The 15,888-nt window shown below is 60.1% G+C and overlaps 2 protein-coding genes across 2 annotated transcripts; both read left to right on the top strand.

Moving 5' to 3' along the window:
- The first annotated feature begins 6 nt into the window (after nt 1–6).
- LOC116648143 (glutamine-rich protein 2-like) lies at nt 7–3,121 on the top strand. Its single transcript, XM_032429981.1, has 3 exons — nt 7–1,637; nt 2,875–2,972; nt 3,107–3,121. The coding sequence occupies exons 1-3, from the start codon at nt 59–61 to the stop codon at nt 3,119–3,121; spliced, it is 1,692 nt and encodes a 563-aa protein (XP_032285872.1). The 5' UTR covers nt 7–58.
- On the top strand, nt 2,977–13,902 carry LOC116648142 (glutamine-rich protein 2-like). Its single transcript, XM_032429979.1, has 15 exons — nt 2,977–3,589; nt 5,719–5,973; nt 6,953–7,075; nt 7,158–7,232; nt 7,418–7,582; nt 7,692–7,813; nt 8,405–8,470; nt 8,753–8,854; nt 9,556–9,759; nt 10,071–10,218; nt 10,603–10,690; nt 11,431–11,565; nt 12,330–12,376; nt 13,637–13,762; nt 13,855–13,902. Exons 1-15 carry the CDS (start codon nt 3,545–3,547, stop codon nt 13,900–13,902), a joined length of 1,749 nt encoding a protein of 582 aa, XP_032285870.1. The 5' UTR covers nt 2,977–3,544.
- The last annotated feature ends 1,986 nt before the right edge of the window (nt 13,903–15,888 follow it).

The following is a 15,888-nucleotide window of genomic DNA, read 5'->3' as shown; positions in this document are numbered from 1 at the left end:
GGATCAGCGTGGTTTGGTGCAACATGGTTCAGGCCAGCCTGGCTTGGCACAGCCTGGAATGGATCAGCGTGGTTTGGTGCCACCTGGTGTAGGTCAGCCTGGTTTGGTACCATCTGGTACAGGTCAGCCTGGTTTGGTACAGCCTGGAATGGATCAACGTGGTTTGGGCCAACGTGGTGCAGCTCAACCTGGTTTGGTCCAACCTGGTGCAGGTCAGCCTGGTTTGGTGCAGCCTGGAATGGATCAGCGTGGCTCAGTCCAAACTGGTGCAGCTCAGCCTGGTTTGGTACTATCTTCTACAGGTCAGCCTGGTTTGGTGCAGCCTGGAATGGATCATCGTGGCTTGGGTCAACGTGTTGTAGCCCAGCCTGGTTTGGTCCAACCTGGTGCAGGTCAGCGTGGTTTGGCCCAACCTAGAATGGACCAGCGTGGGTTGGTACAACCTGGTGCAGGTCAGCCTGGTTTGTTTCAGCCTGGCATAGGTCAGCCTGCTTTTGTCCAACCTGGTGCAGATCAGCGTGGTTTGGGGCAAGTAGATCAGCGTGGTTTGATACAAGCTGGCACAGATCCACATGGCTTTTTTCAACCTGGTGCATATCCTCCTGGTTTGGTACAGCCTGGTGCATATCCGCCTGGGTTAGTACAGCCTGGTGCCTATCCACGTGGTTTGGTCCAACCTGGTGCCCATCCACAAGGTTTGGTGCAATCTAGTGCCTATCCACGTGGTTCGGTTCCACCTGGTGCCTATCCTCGAGGTTTGGTCCAGCCTGGTACATATCCAGAAGGTTTCCTGCAGCCTAGTACTGATCAGCGTGGTTTGGTTCAACCTGGAATAGATCAGCATGGCTTGAGGCAACCTGGTACAGAACGACGAGGCTTGATACCACCAGGCACAGAGCTTCGTGGCCTTTCAACATTCCACCCTGAATTTCCAAGATTTTTCTCACATCCATATCAGCATGGTGTAATACCTCCTGGCAGATATCAACATGATCAGGTGTCACCACTCCTAGCCAATCAAGGTTTGGCATCACCAGGTATTGGCCAAGAGGGTTTATCAGAAACTTACCAGCAAGGTTTGTTACATCGTGGCACAGACCAGCATGGCCTAACACCATTAAGCACCCGTGTGGGATCTGTACAGCGAGATGGACAGCACTTGGTATCACCTGGCCCGGATCAGCAGGGCCAGGTACAAGCAGGTACAGACCAGCATGACCGTGCATACTCTATCCCAGAATCTCGTGACCTATTGTATCCCGGCCCTCACGGCCCAGGCGTTCTGGGGGTAGATCCGTACGTCCAGACAGGTTTGGATCCAAAACAAATATATGCCTCGGACCAACCTGGAATTTCTGTCTGGACTACTCCAAGCCAAGCAGCCACCTTTGCCAGGAGCACGGACTCTCTTAACTATCTCTACCGAGTCTCATCAGAAAAGAGTGATTTCCAGAGCGAAAGACAGGATTCACTGGATAAATTGGCTCCGAGCTTCCCCATGGCAGTGGAAACATTTCGTCTGATGGGAGAGCTCATTGGCCTCTATGTAGAGCTCAAGGAGAACATGAAAGAGCTGGATGAGGAGCAGGAGGGCCAGACCGACTTGGAGAAGATCCAGCACCTGCTCGGGCTCATGGGTGGGTTCCACTGGTGCGGAGGGTGGACCACTGTCTGTGTATTCAGCATCCCCTGGCCTCATCTGGCGGCTGGGCTTCTTTCTGAGTCACTGCAAATAGCATGTTCCTTCTTAGCCTTTCTGGGCTCTACGATAGCCTTTGGGGTCCAAAAGATAGAATTAAACCAGTCGGAGCGAAGCAGCCTCAGGAGAGGAGTGAGGCGGTTCCGGTGCCCTGGCAGACCCTGTGGACAGCAGCTGAGGACGGTGGGCGGGGAGGGAGGATGCCGAGGAATTCAACTTCACCTTGGTCCATGCACAGCTGTGGGCCCGGAGAATAATTAAGATTTGAGAGATGGGTGGAAAGTGTGGGTCAGTGGTCCCAAAGCCCTTTAGGATAGTAAGCACTGGGTGGATTTTTTAGAGGGTAAGGATACCCCCCTTTCCTTTCTTCCCATCCTCCCCGCTTCCCCAGTCACCAGGAAAAGCAGAAGTGAGGTGTCCTGCTGCTCACTGGGATAGCTTCCGTGTGGGGGCTGGGAATGGGGATTGGGAGCCTGCTGGAGATCTAAGCCTTCTGACTATTAAGGCCTCCACTTTTCACAGTCAAAAAGAGTATACCTGCTGACCTGCAGGAACAGCTGAAGACCTTGAAGTCCTTGACCAAAGAAATTTGGCAGGAAAAAGCAAAAGTAAGTAAGGGAGGGTCCGCCCACTTTGCCTTGGAGTGCCAGTAATCTGATCACTTCCCATTTGTATTTTGATGGATCACAGGATCCTTGCAGGACATCATTATCTCATTGGATCTTTACAAACCCGTCAGGTAGGAAATGCACCTCAGCTATCATCATGTTCATTTCCTGATCTCAAACCTGATGCTCAAAGCTCTTAAGATCTGGCTGAGCCAACAAGGAGGCCAGTGCTCCTTTCGTTACATGGGGGGCCATTTCCAACAGCTCCCACTGGTACTGAGGCAGCCTTGGAGCCAAGTTTGTGGGACTGTCTGGGGCCGGTGGCCATGGAAGGGGTTACTAGGTCTTCAGTTGTTCTCTTAAAGCCAGCTGTCCACGTGATGGACGGATGGACGGACAGGTGGATGGATGGATGGATGTCCAGAAGGGACACACTGACAGATGGTTTTTGTTAGAGGCTTAGATTAGGACGAGGACTCGGGAGAGGGGCTTGCTCGAGCTGCGGACACATATGCAGAAGGCAAAGAACTCAAGCCTACCTGACCTTCCTCTTCATTGGGTTTGTAGATGGACAGGATACAGAGAATCCTGGAGGGCACCGGGGAGCAAGAAATAGGAAAAGAAATGAAGAATGGCCAGCTGAGCTTGCAGCTGGGAATCCTCAGGTAAAATGCCCCTGCTGAGGGCAGCTTGTGTCCAGGCATCTCATCTCCCCAGCCGAGGAGGTGATGGCAGCCTTCGGTTCACTCACAGTCTGAACTGACCCCTGTCTTTGACCCAGGTTGTGTCTGCCTTTCAGGGTGTCCGTTTGTAGTTCAAGTTGCTGGTGGAAGTTTCCGAGGTTCTCAAAAGAGTTCACCAGGGCTTGGGAGGAAAACAGCTACCAGTCTCTGTCCCCAGTTGGAGGCTGGAGGAGAACACTTGCCAGAGGCCCCTCAGAGCCCTCTCTTTGTGGTGCCAGGTCGCACCCCCTAGAAACCTCTCAGGCCAGCATGGGGGTCCCCACTTCCCAGACAAGCAGCACCCGGGACTCCCTAGACAGAGCCTGCTGCAGGGAGGGCCCAAGAGCCGTGGTGTGCGTCTTCTTTCTGTCCCTGATGGGACTGGTGGGCCTGGGCCCTGGGGTGGGTGGCGGGGCCAGGCTGTCTCTTTCTGCACATCTCTCAGAGTTACCGTGGCTGACATTGAGAAGGAACTGGCCGAGCTGAGGGAGAGCCAAGAGCGGGGCAAGGTCAGCATGGAACATTCAGTCTCCGAAGCCTCCCTCTACCTGCAGGACCAGGTGAGACCAGAGCTCTTCTCAGAGTGAGCTGTGGATGGTGGGACTACTAGACTCTTAGCTGACATACAATTTGCAAATATTTTTGCCCATCCTGTGGGTTGTCCTTCCACTCTCTTGTTAGTGTCTGCCTTTAAGATTTATTTATTAGAGAGAGAGAGAGCCCAAGTGGGGGAAGGAGCAGAGGGAGAGGGACAAGCAGACTCTGTGCCAAGTGTGAAACCTGACGTGGGGCTCAGTCCCACGACCCTGAGATCATGACCTGAGGTGAAATCAAGAATTGGACACTTAACTGACTGAGCCACCCAGGCACCCCGATAGTGTCTGCCTTTAAATCTTGAGTGATGCTTCGTCGTCGGTCATCCCAGAATGTTCCCATTGAAGAGCTTCTGGACCAGGAACAGCCCTCTGAGTGCTTGCAGAGGATAGGATAGGAAAAGCCACTCGGCCAAGGGGACTCATGTCAGGAGCCCCCTCAGTGATAGAGGCCCCATTCTGGGCCACTCCCACGTTTGCCAGGACACTGGCATGTACCATTTCTTTCTTTCTTTCTTTCTTTTTTTTATTTATTTGAGAGAGAGAGAGAAAGCACAAGCTGGGGGGAGGGGGAGTAGAGGGAGAGGGAGAAGAAGACTCCCTGCCGAGCAGGGAGCCCGACGCGGGACTTGATCCCAGGACCCTGAGATCACAACCTAAGCCAAAGGCAGACGCTCAACCAACTGAGCCACCCAGGCGTCCCTGGCACGTACCATTTCTTGACCCCAAGCCAATTGTCCAGTGTGGGGCTTGAGGAGCAGAAGATTATGTGTCCACAGCTCCCGTCTAAGCTTAGCAACCTCCAGGGTTTCCGGGGGCCACACTCGGAGAGAAGCCACGCCTCGCTGGGCAGGCCCAGGCTCCCGCCACAGCCTCTCGAGGCACTGTTCCCCACTCTCCCAGATCTCCCACCGTCTTAGCTTCCTACGTCCGAACACACTGCTGCTTTCCCATGCTGCTGCTTGTCCCGGAACATCCTTGTCTCCCCCACTTACCCAGCGGGCTCCTACTGGTCCTTCACAACTCCACTAAAATGTCCATAGTTTAGGGAGGCACCTTCCTCTCTTCTAGAGAGAATTAATCCGTCCTTTTTATCCCACGGGCCCTCTGACATGCTCTTACGGACTCTTCAGAAGAGTGTAGGCTCTTCCGGGTGCAGAGCAAGGGTCTCACGAACTCAGGCAGTAGGGCGCTTGGTTGGAAGTGCCTTGGTGTGCAGGGGCTGGAAAAGGCAGGAACTCCTGGGCCAAGGGGGCCGTCTGGCCGGGGCCGCTCCTTCTCTCTTTCCGTGTCTGTTTCTGTGTGTCCCTGTGCCTCTGTGTCCCTGTCCTTATCCATTTCTCTCCAATACCTCCACATCTCCCTCCCACTGTGCTCCCAGCCCGCTCTCCCTTCTCTCACACATGGCCCACAGGGGCTTCCTAGGCCCCGCGCTGTCACACACTTCCAAGAGAGGGGGTTCGGTTGGTCCAGCCCCTCTCTGAGCCCGGCCAGAGGTCCCACGGCTGTGGGACCAGCTGCCCCAGAACCGGGTGCCAACCCGGGCGGGACCAGTCGTGTGGTGACGCACGGGGACTGTGGGACACAGAAGAGGACAAGAGAGCCAGTGCAAGGCATCTGCTCTTGCCCAGACCGAGAGAGGCCCCCGCAACGGAAGTAGCACCCATCCCGCTGATTTCTTGTTACTGACATGCGGGGTGGGGACAGAGCCTGTGTGAGCCCACCCCTCCCGTCCCCAGGGCCCCAAGCTGCGTCTGGGTGTCGTCAGGCTCCCCTAAGTGTTTGTGGACTAACGGCCATCACCACTCGAGGGTTTAGCTAGAGGAGATGTGTCCTCACACTGAATCAGTGAGCTGGCTGGAGAAAGGTCCAGAAGCCTCCCTCCTGTAGGGGTTTTATTCAGCATCAAGGCTACACTCGCTGAGAACTCTGTTCACTATTTAACAGACGGGCACTGGGCGCCTCCTGCGTGCCCCACATTCTGTGAGGCACTGGGGGTGCAGCAACTGCCCGAATCACGCGGGCGCTGACAGCGTGGACAGAACGTGGCCATGCCTCGCTCACTGCCCTGCACCTGCCTTCTTGCCCGCACCCAGCTTGACAAGCTCAGGACGGTCATCGAGAGCATGCTGACCTCGTCTTCCACGCTGCTGTCCATGAGCATGGCTCCTCACAAGACCCTGTCAACCCTGAAACCTGGCCAGATTGACCCTGAGGCCACCTGCCCCGCCTGCAGCCTGGACCTGAGCCATCAGGTCAGCACGCTGGTGCAGCGCTACGAGCAGCTCCAGGACATGGTCAACAATCTGGCAGCCTCCCGGCCTTCCAAGAAAGCCAAGCTCCAGAGCCAGGTGACTCCCACTGGCCCCCCTCCCAGCGTGGCCACCCATGCCCCACAGTGGGGAGCCACAGCCCAGCGGCCCACAGAGTGGGGAGCGGCTGATAGAGCTTTAACTGGCCTAAGGGCCAGTTTTCCATAGTGGAGCCCTTTACTGACCCCACAGGAGTCCCTGGGCCTTTCACTAGGTCACAGCGAGGACAGCAGCCGAGCTGGCTCTGGGGACAAGAGACCTGGCTCCGTGGGGATGGGACGGCACAGCTGGCTGAGGGGTGGAGCCGTGCACTCATGTGCCTCGGGGGACACTGGCAGAGCTTTAGGGTTCATTGACTCCCCTTCACACCAGTCTTCCAGGCCCCTTCTTGATTCCCCACCAAAGGGCAGGCTTTCCGGTGGGGACAGGGAGAGTCACAAGTCCCTGAGTCCTGCCTCTTGGCTCCTGGAGTTCAGATCCAGCCCAGGGCAGGTGGGGAGACTGTAGCCCACATCCCAGCTCTCGGGAGCCACAGGGCAGCTCACCACTCTGGAGCCTCTACTGGTCACCCCCAGCGGCAGACCAGTTCCCCCAAGGCTAGACCATGGGGCGGTGGGGGACTGAGGCTCACATCCCGTTGGGTGGACACACAGAAAGAGCAGAGAGCCTCCCCACTATCGGGGGGCAATTGTGGAGAGCCAGAATGGGGTCCAAAGTTGGCCTACCTGCTGGGTGATTTTTTTTTTTTAATTTATTTGAGCGAGAGAGAGTGAGAGTACATGAGCAGGGGAGCAGCAGAGGGAGAGGGAGAGGGAGAAGCAGGGAGCTCCCTGCTGAGCAGGGAGCCCAAAGCGGGACTCGATCCCAGGACCCCGAGATCATGACCTGAGCTGAAGGCAGACGCTTCACCGACTGAGCCACCCAGGCGCCTCTGGGTGATGTTTTAAGGGCTGATCAATCAGGGCAGCAATACTGCCCAGTGGCCCCAGGGAGCCTGCCTTTGTGCCACCTGCCACAGGATGAAGAGCTGCTGGGCCATGTCCAGAGCGCCATCCTGCAGGTACAGGGCGACTGTGAGAAGCTCAATATCACCACCAGCAACCTCATCGAAGACCATCGGCAGAAGCAGAAGGACATTGACGTGAGGGGCCCGCAGGGCTGCCGGGGCAGGGGCGAGGCCGTTCCCGTCCTGGCTCCTCATTCTCTGCTCCCTCGCCTCCCAGGTACTGTACCAGGGTCTAGAGAAGCTCGAGAGGGAAAAGGCCAACAGGGAACACCTGGAGATGGAGATTGACGTGGTAAGGGCCAGGCCCGGGAGAGCCACCTTGCGTCCCACAAGTTCTCAGCGGTCATTCTTTGAAAGGCCAGGAGTGAAGAGGAGCCCAGAGGGGGAGCTCAGCGTCCAGGCTTGATGCTTCAGGGCAATGGGGCCCCTCCATGGCTCTCTCCCATGTGGGGGGCCCCCTCCTCTCTTTCCGGGCAGAAAGCCGATAAAAGCGCCCTAGCGGCCAAAGTGAGCCGTGTCCAGTTTGACGCCACCACGGAGCAGCTGAACCACATGATGCAGGAGCTGGTGGCTAAGATGAGCGGGCAGGAGCAGGACTGGCAGAAGATGCTGGACAAGCTCCTGGTGGAGATGGACAGCAAGGTGAGGGCAGAGGGCAGCTCCTGGCTGGATGCTGCAGATGGCCCCCCCACCCCCGCCTGGCTTTCCCAGCGCTCACTGGTCACTGCCCCACTCACCCCACCCCCCTCAGCTGGACCGCCTGGAGCTGGACCCCGTGAAGCAGTTGCTGGAAGATCGCTGGAAGTCCTTGCGGCAGCAGCTCAAAGAGCGCTCTCCACTCTACCAGGCAGACGAGGCGGCGGCCATGCGGAGGTGGGGCACGGACGACAGCGGGGGCTGGGGGGGTCCCCAGATGAACAGCTCTGGGGGAATGGCTGATCCCACTGGACCATCCCACAGCTGCCGTGACAGAATTTGAGAGCTTGAAAAGCTCTTCCAGCTTAGGCCAGTTCCTTAGGGCGGAGAAAGGGCAGGGAGAGAGGCTAAGGCTCTCTGGCACGGCTGTGCTCTGCGGGGCCACCGTGCCGGGGACAGGCCCACAGTCCCCAGAGCTGAGCCTGCTCGTGGGGGGCTGGTCCACGGCAGGCTGGAATCCCAGGGTTTCCATTATTGGCCGCCAGAGGGCCCCCGAGGTTTACACAGGGCATCCATCAGGGGCCCTTTGAAGCCCTGCTGGCTTTGGGTTAGGACAGGTGGGTGCTGGATGGGCGCCCCAAAGCTGGCATGCCTAGGAGCTAGTGTGTTCCCAGGGAACTGGGACCAGATCTGCCACCAGGGTGGTGAGCCGAGCTTCCGGCCCGCCTGGCCTGCAGAGGGGCCATGGCCTTCTGTGTCCTCCGTCTCTCCCATTCCCGACCCTCTGGGCAGGGCACTCACCATCTGTGTGTATCCCACTCCTCACAGGCAGCTCTTGGCACATTTCCACTGCCTCTCCTGTGACCGTCCCTTGGAGACAGCTGTGACTGGACAGTGAGTGCCCACACCTGGCCAACCCCAGCTGGTGGCGGTCATGGGGGCGGGCCCAGCAGGGCTGTAGCTCCTCCATTCCCTACCTGCCTCCAGCTCTTGTCCTTCCTCGTCTCCTCTCCCCTGGGTCCATTCCTGTGTGCCTGACCGCTTGCTAGCCCTCCGTCCTTCCCTCCGCCTCACCCTGGACCCGAAGCCTCCTCAGGCACGTAGACTGTGGAGTCCTGGATTTGGGAATGGGATTTCTCACTCCCCAACCCTCCTCTTCTTTCTGTCCCTGCCCAGATTTATCCCTGTGACTCCTGTGGGCCCAGCCCTGCCCGGGCACCGTTCCCTCCGCCCCTACACTATCTCTGAGCTGGAGCAGGTCCGGCGTCAGAGCCGCAAGTACGGGGCAGTGGGCTCCCGGGCAGGGCTTCACAGGCCAGACGGGGGCAGAGGCTGGAGGGCGAGTGTGGGGGGCTCCTCCTCCTGGCTGGACAGTGGGGGGCACGGAGTGATTTCTGGGCTAGCCCCCCAGTTCTTCCCCGTAAGAGGAAGAATGGAGACCTACTTAGTAATCCCCTGCCTTTGAGTCCCTATTGGGGGTCCCGGTGGGACATTGCCAAGGGTGCTGGCTGTCTGGGGGAGCTCCTCTTTACCTCCTTACACTCCCCCCGGATGCTTCAGCTGTCTCAGCAGCCCCGGCATGGGAGGAAGGGAGGGGGTCATCACCCAGCCAGAGGGTGGGCTCAGTGAATGTGGGGGGAGAAGGTGGGGAAGTATTGCACACTCCCTCGGGCTCCTGCCCCCCTCCCCGCTGCATTTCCATCTCCCAAGGATGGGGGTTCGGCAGTAAGGATGGTTTCAAACTGCACTTTGGAGCCCTCGGGGTTCCAGGGAGGCAAGGCTAAGTGTGCAGGGCTTCTCCCCATTTCAGCTTCTGCCCTGCCCCATCCGTGGTCCCTCGGAGTGCTATGGGAAGGGCTCCTGCCCACACAGGGTCCTGCTTAAAAAGGCGCAGATAAAGCGGTGGAGTGGGCCAGGGTCTGAGTGTGGGCTCAAGCTGGTGTGGCCCCCTTACCCCTCCGTCTGCCTGCGCCCCACAGCCTAAAGCTGGGCAGTACTGCCTTCCCTCGGGGCGAGTTGGCGCACATAGAGCGGAGCGTGGGGCGCCTGCGCACCATGCACTCCAAGATGCTGATGGACATCGAGAAGGTGCAGATCCACTTTGGAGGCTCGGTCAAGGCCAGCAGCCAGATGATCCGGGAGCTGCTGCAGGCACAGTGCTTGAGCTCCCCCTGCTACAAACGGTAGGACCGCACAGACTGGGCCGCTGGCCGCGGGGCTCAGCTTCTGCGCGCCCACAGCCCTGAGAATGTCTCATCCACCGCTGGGGAAAGCCCTGGCAAGGGGGGGGTGGCGGGGCAGGGGGTAGAAAGAGGGTATTAGAGGTCTTCAGGGTGGCCCAGCAGTGGGGTTGCTCGGCTCACCCATTCCCTTGCTCCTGCCCTGGCTCCCGGAGACCCCCGACACAGCGGTCCCACCTCTGGCCGGCTGGCCCCCACCATAGGTGGGTCGCAGGTGACACCTCCTCCCGGTGACTCTGCCGTCCCCATCACAGGGTGCCGGACACCGCCGACTACACGTACTCGAGCGTACCCCGGCGCTGTGGGGGCAGCCACACCCTCACCTACCCCTACCGCCGCACCCGCCTGCAGCACCTGTCCCCGGGCCTGTGCCCCCCCGAGGAGGTCCAGATCGCCATGAAGGTAGGGGGTGCTGCCTGGGAGTGAAGAGGGAGGGCCCTGACGTGACCCCACGTTCTCAAGTCATTCTGGGAAAACCACCTAAGTCACCAGAAGGGCGGATGGCCAGCCCTCTGCCCGGAGGCTGTTTCTGAAAGCCTCTGGTTCTTAGGCTTTGTTGGGAAGAATGCCATCCTGGCCACCTGCCCATCTAGCACTACCATCCCCACCATGGGCCCTCTCTTCACCCTGGCACTGCCAGAGCCCTGGGGGAGGGTTCTGAGCACCGTTTGGTTCTGGGAGTCAGGAGAGGACGTCACTCGGTGCCCCCCAGCCCTTGTGGAGGAAGGACCGGGGGGCACGCTCTAGGTGCCACATGGTAATGGATGTCCCCCTCCACCCCCACAGCATGATGAGGTGGATATCTTGGGCCTGGATGGACATATTTACAAGGGACGGATGGATACAAGGCTGCCAGGCATCCTGACCAAAGACAGTGAGTGTCCCGGGGGCCCAGAGGCTCCTTGCTCGAGTCCCCGGGGGTCTGTCCAGTTCCTGGAAGGCCGTGGGGCCCCTGGATCCTGGGTGCCTTCTTCCTCCGCTACCTCCCTGATTGCAAACGTCCTGAAAGCCCCAGGTCAGTGTTTGCAGGTCGGGGACAGCCGTCCACTCTCAGCCAATGAGCCGGGACGTCATGGCCGCATCTTTCTTGTCAGCCTTCCTCCTCGTGCTGCCTCACTGGCTTGCCTGCCTCAGCCTCTGTTCCCAGCACCACCGGGGCCGAGTTCTGCCCCTCCTTCAAAACTCAAAATGACCCTCCTCAGCCCCCCACCACTTGGAGAATTTCCCACCCCCCTGATGCCCACCTCCAGCGAGCCAGACCGCACTGTTTATCACTCCCCACCTGCTCTTAGAGCGCTGTGTGCACCTGTCTAGCCGCCTGCCCTCCTGAACTGTGAGCCCAGGTCAGAGCCCACCCAGCAGCAGGCACAGGGCTCCTGGGTGTAGGTCCCCAGAGCATAACTGAGTGGGTGGGGGGGTGGATGGACGCACGGACATGGGAACAAATGGAGTGCTTAGAAGGGGCATATCCATCAGTTCAGACTGGGAAGGACCCCGGCTGAGGCTGGCTGTGACCGGTGGCCCTGCAGCCCTCTTCCCCATCCCCACGGGTCCCCACAGAGCTCTCACTCGGCGTCTCAGAACTGACCCCCCCCCTTCGCTGTCCCCCGCCAGCCTCCGTCTCTGGGATGGCCAAGCACAAGGCCAAGCAGTCGCGGCCCCACGTGCATAGGCAGCAGTCCCTGAGCGACAACGGCCAGCTGCCCTCGCGGCCTCAGAGTGCTCAGATGCTGGCGGGCAACAGTCCAGGTAGCTTCCCTTCGGCTGAAGCAGCCTTCCAGGTGGCCTCCCCACTGCCCCAGGGCCTCTCCTGCTTGCCCCGCCGGCCCCCTTTCCTGCCCCTGATGGTCTCTGCCCTCATTTCCCTGGAGAGAGGAAGTGCGTAGGAGCCGAGAGATGGGATGGGAGGGAGAAGAGAGAAAGTCTGTCTTTACTGAGTTCTGTTATGTGCCAGGGCTGTACTGTCCCCATGTCCCAGAAGAGGGAACAGGGGCAGGGTTGCAGCCCAAGGCTCTGCCTCCAGACCCGAGTCCTGCCCCGGCTCACAGGGGCTCACTCTGCTGAAGCTGGTGCTCAGCTCTGGGCGGCAGCTGGTGGGCACCTCTCAGTCTGACCTTGTCTGGGAGGAGCTTCTCCTCACCCCCAGGCCTTGGAAGGCCCCCTGAGTCCCCATTCTCCCCTGAGGGGCTAAATCCTGCCTGAAAGTCTGGGCGCTAAGGGTCCCCCAGGGTCCAGCCACACTTGGGGGCCAGAGAAGGACACAGGCCTGGAGCCACCAGGCCGGACCACCTTCAGGTGACTCTGAGCAAGTCTCCCCCCGTCTCCAGACCTGTTTCCTCATCTGCCCATAAAGGGGTGCTGGATTGGTGCTACTCAGAGTCGGGGCGCCCAAGAAAGGGGATCTAACGAAAGGGGCTGACCTTCTTCCTATACAAAGTTACGTTCTCCCAACACTTTGCAGATGCCTGCAGGAGGTTCAAGGGCCGCCCCCCCTTCCTCCACCCCTGTTAAAGGCCCAGCCCTAGATGCCCTTTACCACCCATTCCAGTTCCAGCGCTCAGTGAGTGCCTGGAGGAAGCGAAAACAGAAATGATAGCCCTGGTCGTGGCACCTCGCCTTTAGTGAGGGTTCTCACCAGCCAGGCACTGTGAGGGGCTTTACACGTCCGAACAGGTTTTAATCCTCACACCAACATTAAGAGGTAGGGACCACTGTGAGCATCACTTACAGCTGAGAAAATGGAGGCACAGAGAGGTTAAGGTACTTGCCCAAGGTCAGACAGCTAGGAAGCAGCGGGAGTGGGATTCAGACCTAAGCTGTCTGCCTCCGGAACCTATGCTGGTCACAACGCATGGCAGGTGACTCAGTGGCGGACGGGCCGGGACAGACGACTCGGTGGCGGACAGAGTGCGGGGCTGTGACTGCGTTCTTGGGGGCACTTAGCTTCCTCCTTCTTGGCACTCCACTGTCTACTCCGAGGGCACCTAAAATGTTAGGGGAGCAGGGGAGGGAGAGAGGGCAGGCTTAGGAACAATTCCTGCACCTGTTGGTGTGAACAGTGCCTCAACAGCCCCTGCATTACTAGAGGAAACATCACTTAAGAGGCAGGCTCTTGGCCACCGACGGAGGGCTTGATTATTTTTAACTCCCAGAGATGAGCAAGGAGCTCTGCTCAGGAGCTCCCGTGCAGGCTTGCACTGCCCACCACAGCCCTGCGCGGCCCCCTCTCCAGCATTCTGCCCGCCCCCCAATCGGCCTGCCCTTCGTGCAAGCTGGGGAGGGCCTGGCAGGCTGCGGTGGGTGTGGGGAGTGGGACAGAGCCACCTCAGCCCCCATGTCTCACAGCTCCTCCCCGTCCGCGGAAAGACAGACCCTTGTCCTCCGAGGGGCACCTGGCCCAGCCCAACGCGGCCCACCCGCCCAGCCCCAGCGAGATGGAGATGCAGATGGACTTGCCTCCCGGGGAGGGGCTCGAAGAGCCCACCCGGGGACCGCGGTCCACCACTGCTCATTGACCAAAGTTATTAATAAATGTTTGGGAAGAAGCTTGGGGGCAGCGAGGCTTCTATGGGCTTGTCTCGGGAAGATGGAGTGGAAGGGGAGGGACCCAGCCCGGGTCCAGGTGGCCGGCCTTCAGTTATTGGACAGGTCGGACTTACAGCCTGAGAATGAGACCATGACCCCCCCCCCAACAGATGAAGCTACCCTCCAAGGGTGCGGGGGCTTCAGGAGAAGCTGCAGAGGCCGGACCCCAGACCCGGGGGCTGGCGGGCCGCAGTAGGACCCACTCTCACCCCTGTCAGCTCTCTCCTGACCTCAGCGGGACCCCGAGGCTGCTGCCTTCCGGTCTGGGGAGGCTGGCCCACAGGGTGGCCTGGCCGACTGGGGCGTTCGGGAGGGGTTGGGGTTCGTGGTGTCCGTGCACCAGCCGTGCCGTGCAGCCAAGGTGAGGGTGGCAGCGCCCGGCTCCTGGCACCACGTCCCGGGGGAGCAGGGCCCCCGGGCACCTGGAAGTTTTCGGTTTGCCGGCCTCTGCAGCTTACCCTTGAGCAGCTGCTGCAGAGGCCGAGGGGCTGCCTGGCCTAGGCTGGTTCCCTGCTCCGCTCACCCCTCCCCAGAAAGAGCAGAAGGGGGTCAGGAGGGGGTTTGCCAGGTGACTGCCATTTGCCCAGCAGCCTCCAGGCCTAGCCTTTGTCCTGCCCCAGCCCGCTGGGCTCCACTAGCCCCAAACAGGCACGAGGGTTCAATGCTACCCTGAGTCCTTTGTGCTAAGGGTCTTGGCAGGTTTGAGGGGACAGAGGAGCGAGGGGGGGGGGACTGAGCTCAGCAGGTGCAGCAGCTGTAAGGGACGAGCCCCCAGGTCCCACTGGAGCCCTGGGGACAAGGGGGAACTGCCCTCCCCCTGAGGCCTCTGAAGTCACAGAAGCAGCTTTTCTGTCTTCAGGTCTGTCCTCATGGGGGGCCCCCACCCCCAGTCCCCATCACCCCGACATGGGAAGGGGATGTCTCACACAAGAGGCCTGCTTTAAGGTGTGAGTGGATGGGGTGACAAATGACACACGAAAGGAAAGTGTGGCAGGAAACTGCCCAGAAAAAGGTTTCTCCCCAGTCCCGTGTGGGCAAAGGAGGGTGGGGTTGGCTGGGGGTGTCATGGCGTAGGGCAGGTGCTCCCTATGGGGTGGGGGGGGCTTTCCCCTACTTTCCCCATGGGCTGAGACCCCATCCATCTTCATGCAATGATCTAATGCTCTGGCTAGACAAGAGGAGGGGAGCAGCTTGAACCTGGGGGCCCGGGTCGGCAGGCCTCACACCAGGCACCCTTTCCTCCCGGAGCAGGGGGCGGGGCCAGCTCCAGCCCCTCTGCTCCGGCTCGGGCTCCTATTTCTCACCTTGCCTGAGAGATGTCAGAAGGTTGCCAGCTCAGTGTCCCTGGCCTAGAATCCAAACTCACCAGCTTGGCAGGGAGGGGCAGAAGCAGGCCATCCCAGCCCTCCACACCCAGGCCTCCTCCGCGCAGGCAAGGACGGGGAGGGGAGGACATTCCCCAAGCAGCACAGGCCAACCCCCATCCTTGCACCTGGGCCAGGCCGCCCACCCTCCCCAGGCTGTGGTCCCAGCGTGGCCGCCCACATGCCCTGCAGGGACTTCCCCTTGCAGCCCCGGAAAGCACAGGTGGGCTGGCTGAGGGGTGAGGCCGGGAGGAGGCCCAGGGGTTTCCAACCAGGAAACAAAACTGAAACGACTAACCCAGCCTCAAAGTAAACCATCCCATGCAGAGGGGCTGAGGGCAGCTGTGGGCAGGTTCTGCTCGGCTCTGCAGGGGCCGCTGGGCGGGCAGGCTGGAGGAGGTGGCCTGGCCTACTACGCAGGGCCCTTCTCAGGTGTCACTCCCACTTTGGGTATGAACCTCCAGCCCCTGCAGCCCCAATCTACAGCATGGTCGATTACAGGGCTCTGGCCCCCCGAGGGAGAAAACAAGCCCCCCCAACACACACACGTTGAAGGGGTCTTGGGGGGCAGGGGGGTGCAAGGTAGCATCCCTCTTCCCCAGCATGAAGCTGGAGAAATCCCAACCCTGGGGCCAGCCACCCACTCCTCCAGCCCCACCTCACCACCAGCACTGCCGGATCATTTGAGCGAAGGCCCCACTGGGCCAGGAATCCCCAACACTGCTTCTGTTCTAATGGCTGGAGGCTGTGGGGAAGGTGGGAAGGGAAAGGAAGCCAGTCCCTTTGGGGACCCACCCTGTCTCTGTGGATCCCGGACAGCCCTGGTTGACCTCTGGGGGATGGCTGCTCAACATGCACTCAGGGCCAGGCTCCCCCAAGAGGCTGAAGACAGGAACAGAAGGGGTGGGCCCAGCGGGAAGATGCCTGGGGGGGCCTGAGCGGCGGGGGGGGGGGGGGGGGGGGGCCCGCCGGGGGCCACAAAGTGGAGGAGTAGCTCCCCCCACCGCAGACAAGGCTTTAGGGCCAAGCGCCAGCCTGTGGCAGGCCACACTGCAAGGGCCAAGGGGAGAGGGTCACGGAAACCAGTCAGGCCCAGGCCCCACTCTCCCTCCCATACTCAACT

The sequence above is a fragment of the Phoca vitulina genome, unplaced genomic scaffold (genome assembly GCF_004348235.1).
Source record: "Phoca vitulina isolate PV1807 unplaced genomic scaffold, GSC_HSeal_1.0 scaffold41, whole genome shotgun sequence".
Lineage (NCBI taxonomy): Eukaryota > Metazoa > Chordata > Mammalia > Carnivora > Phocidae > Phoca > Phoca vitulina.
The sequence above is the reverse complement of the archived record's forward strand: the minus strand, read 5'-3'. Positions and strand labels throughout refer to the sequence as shown.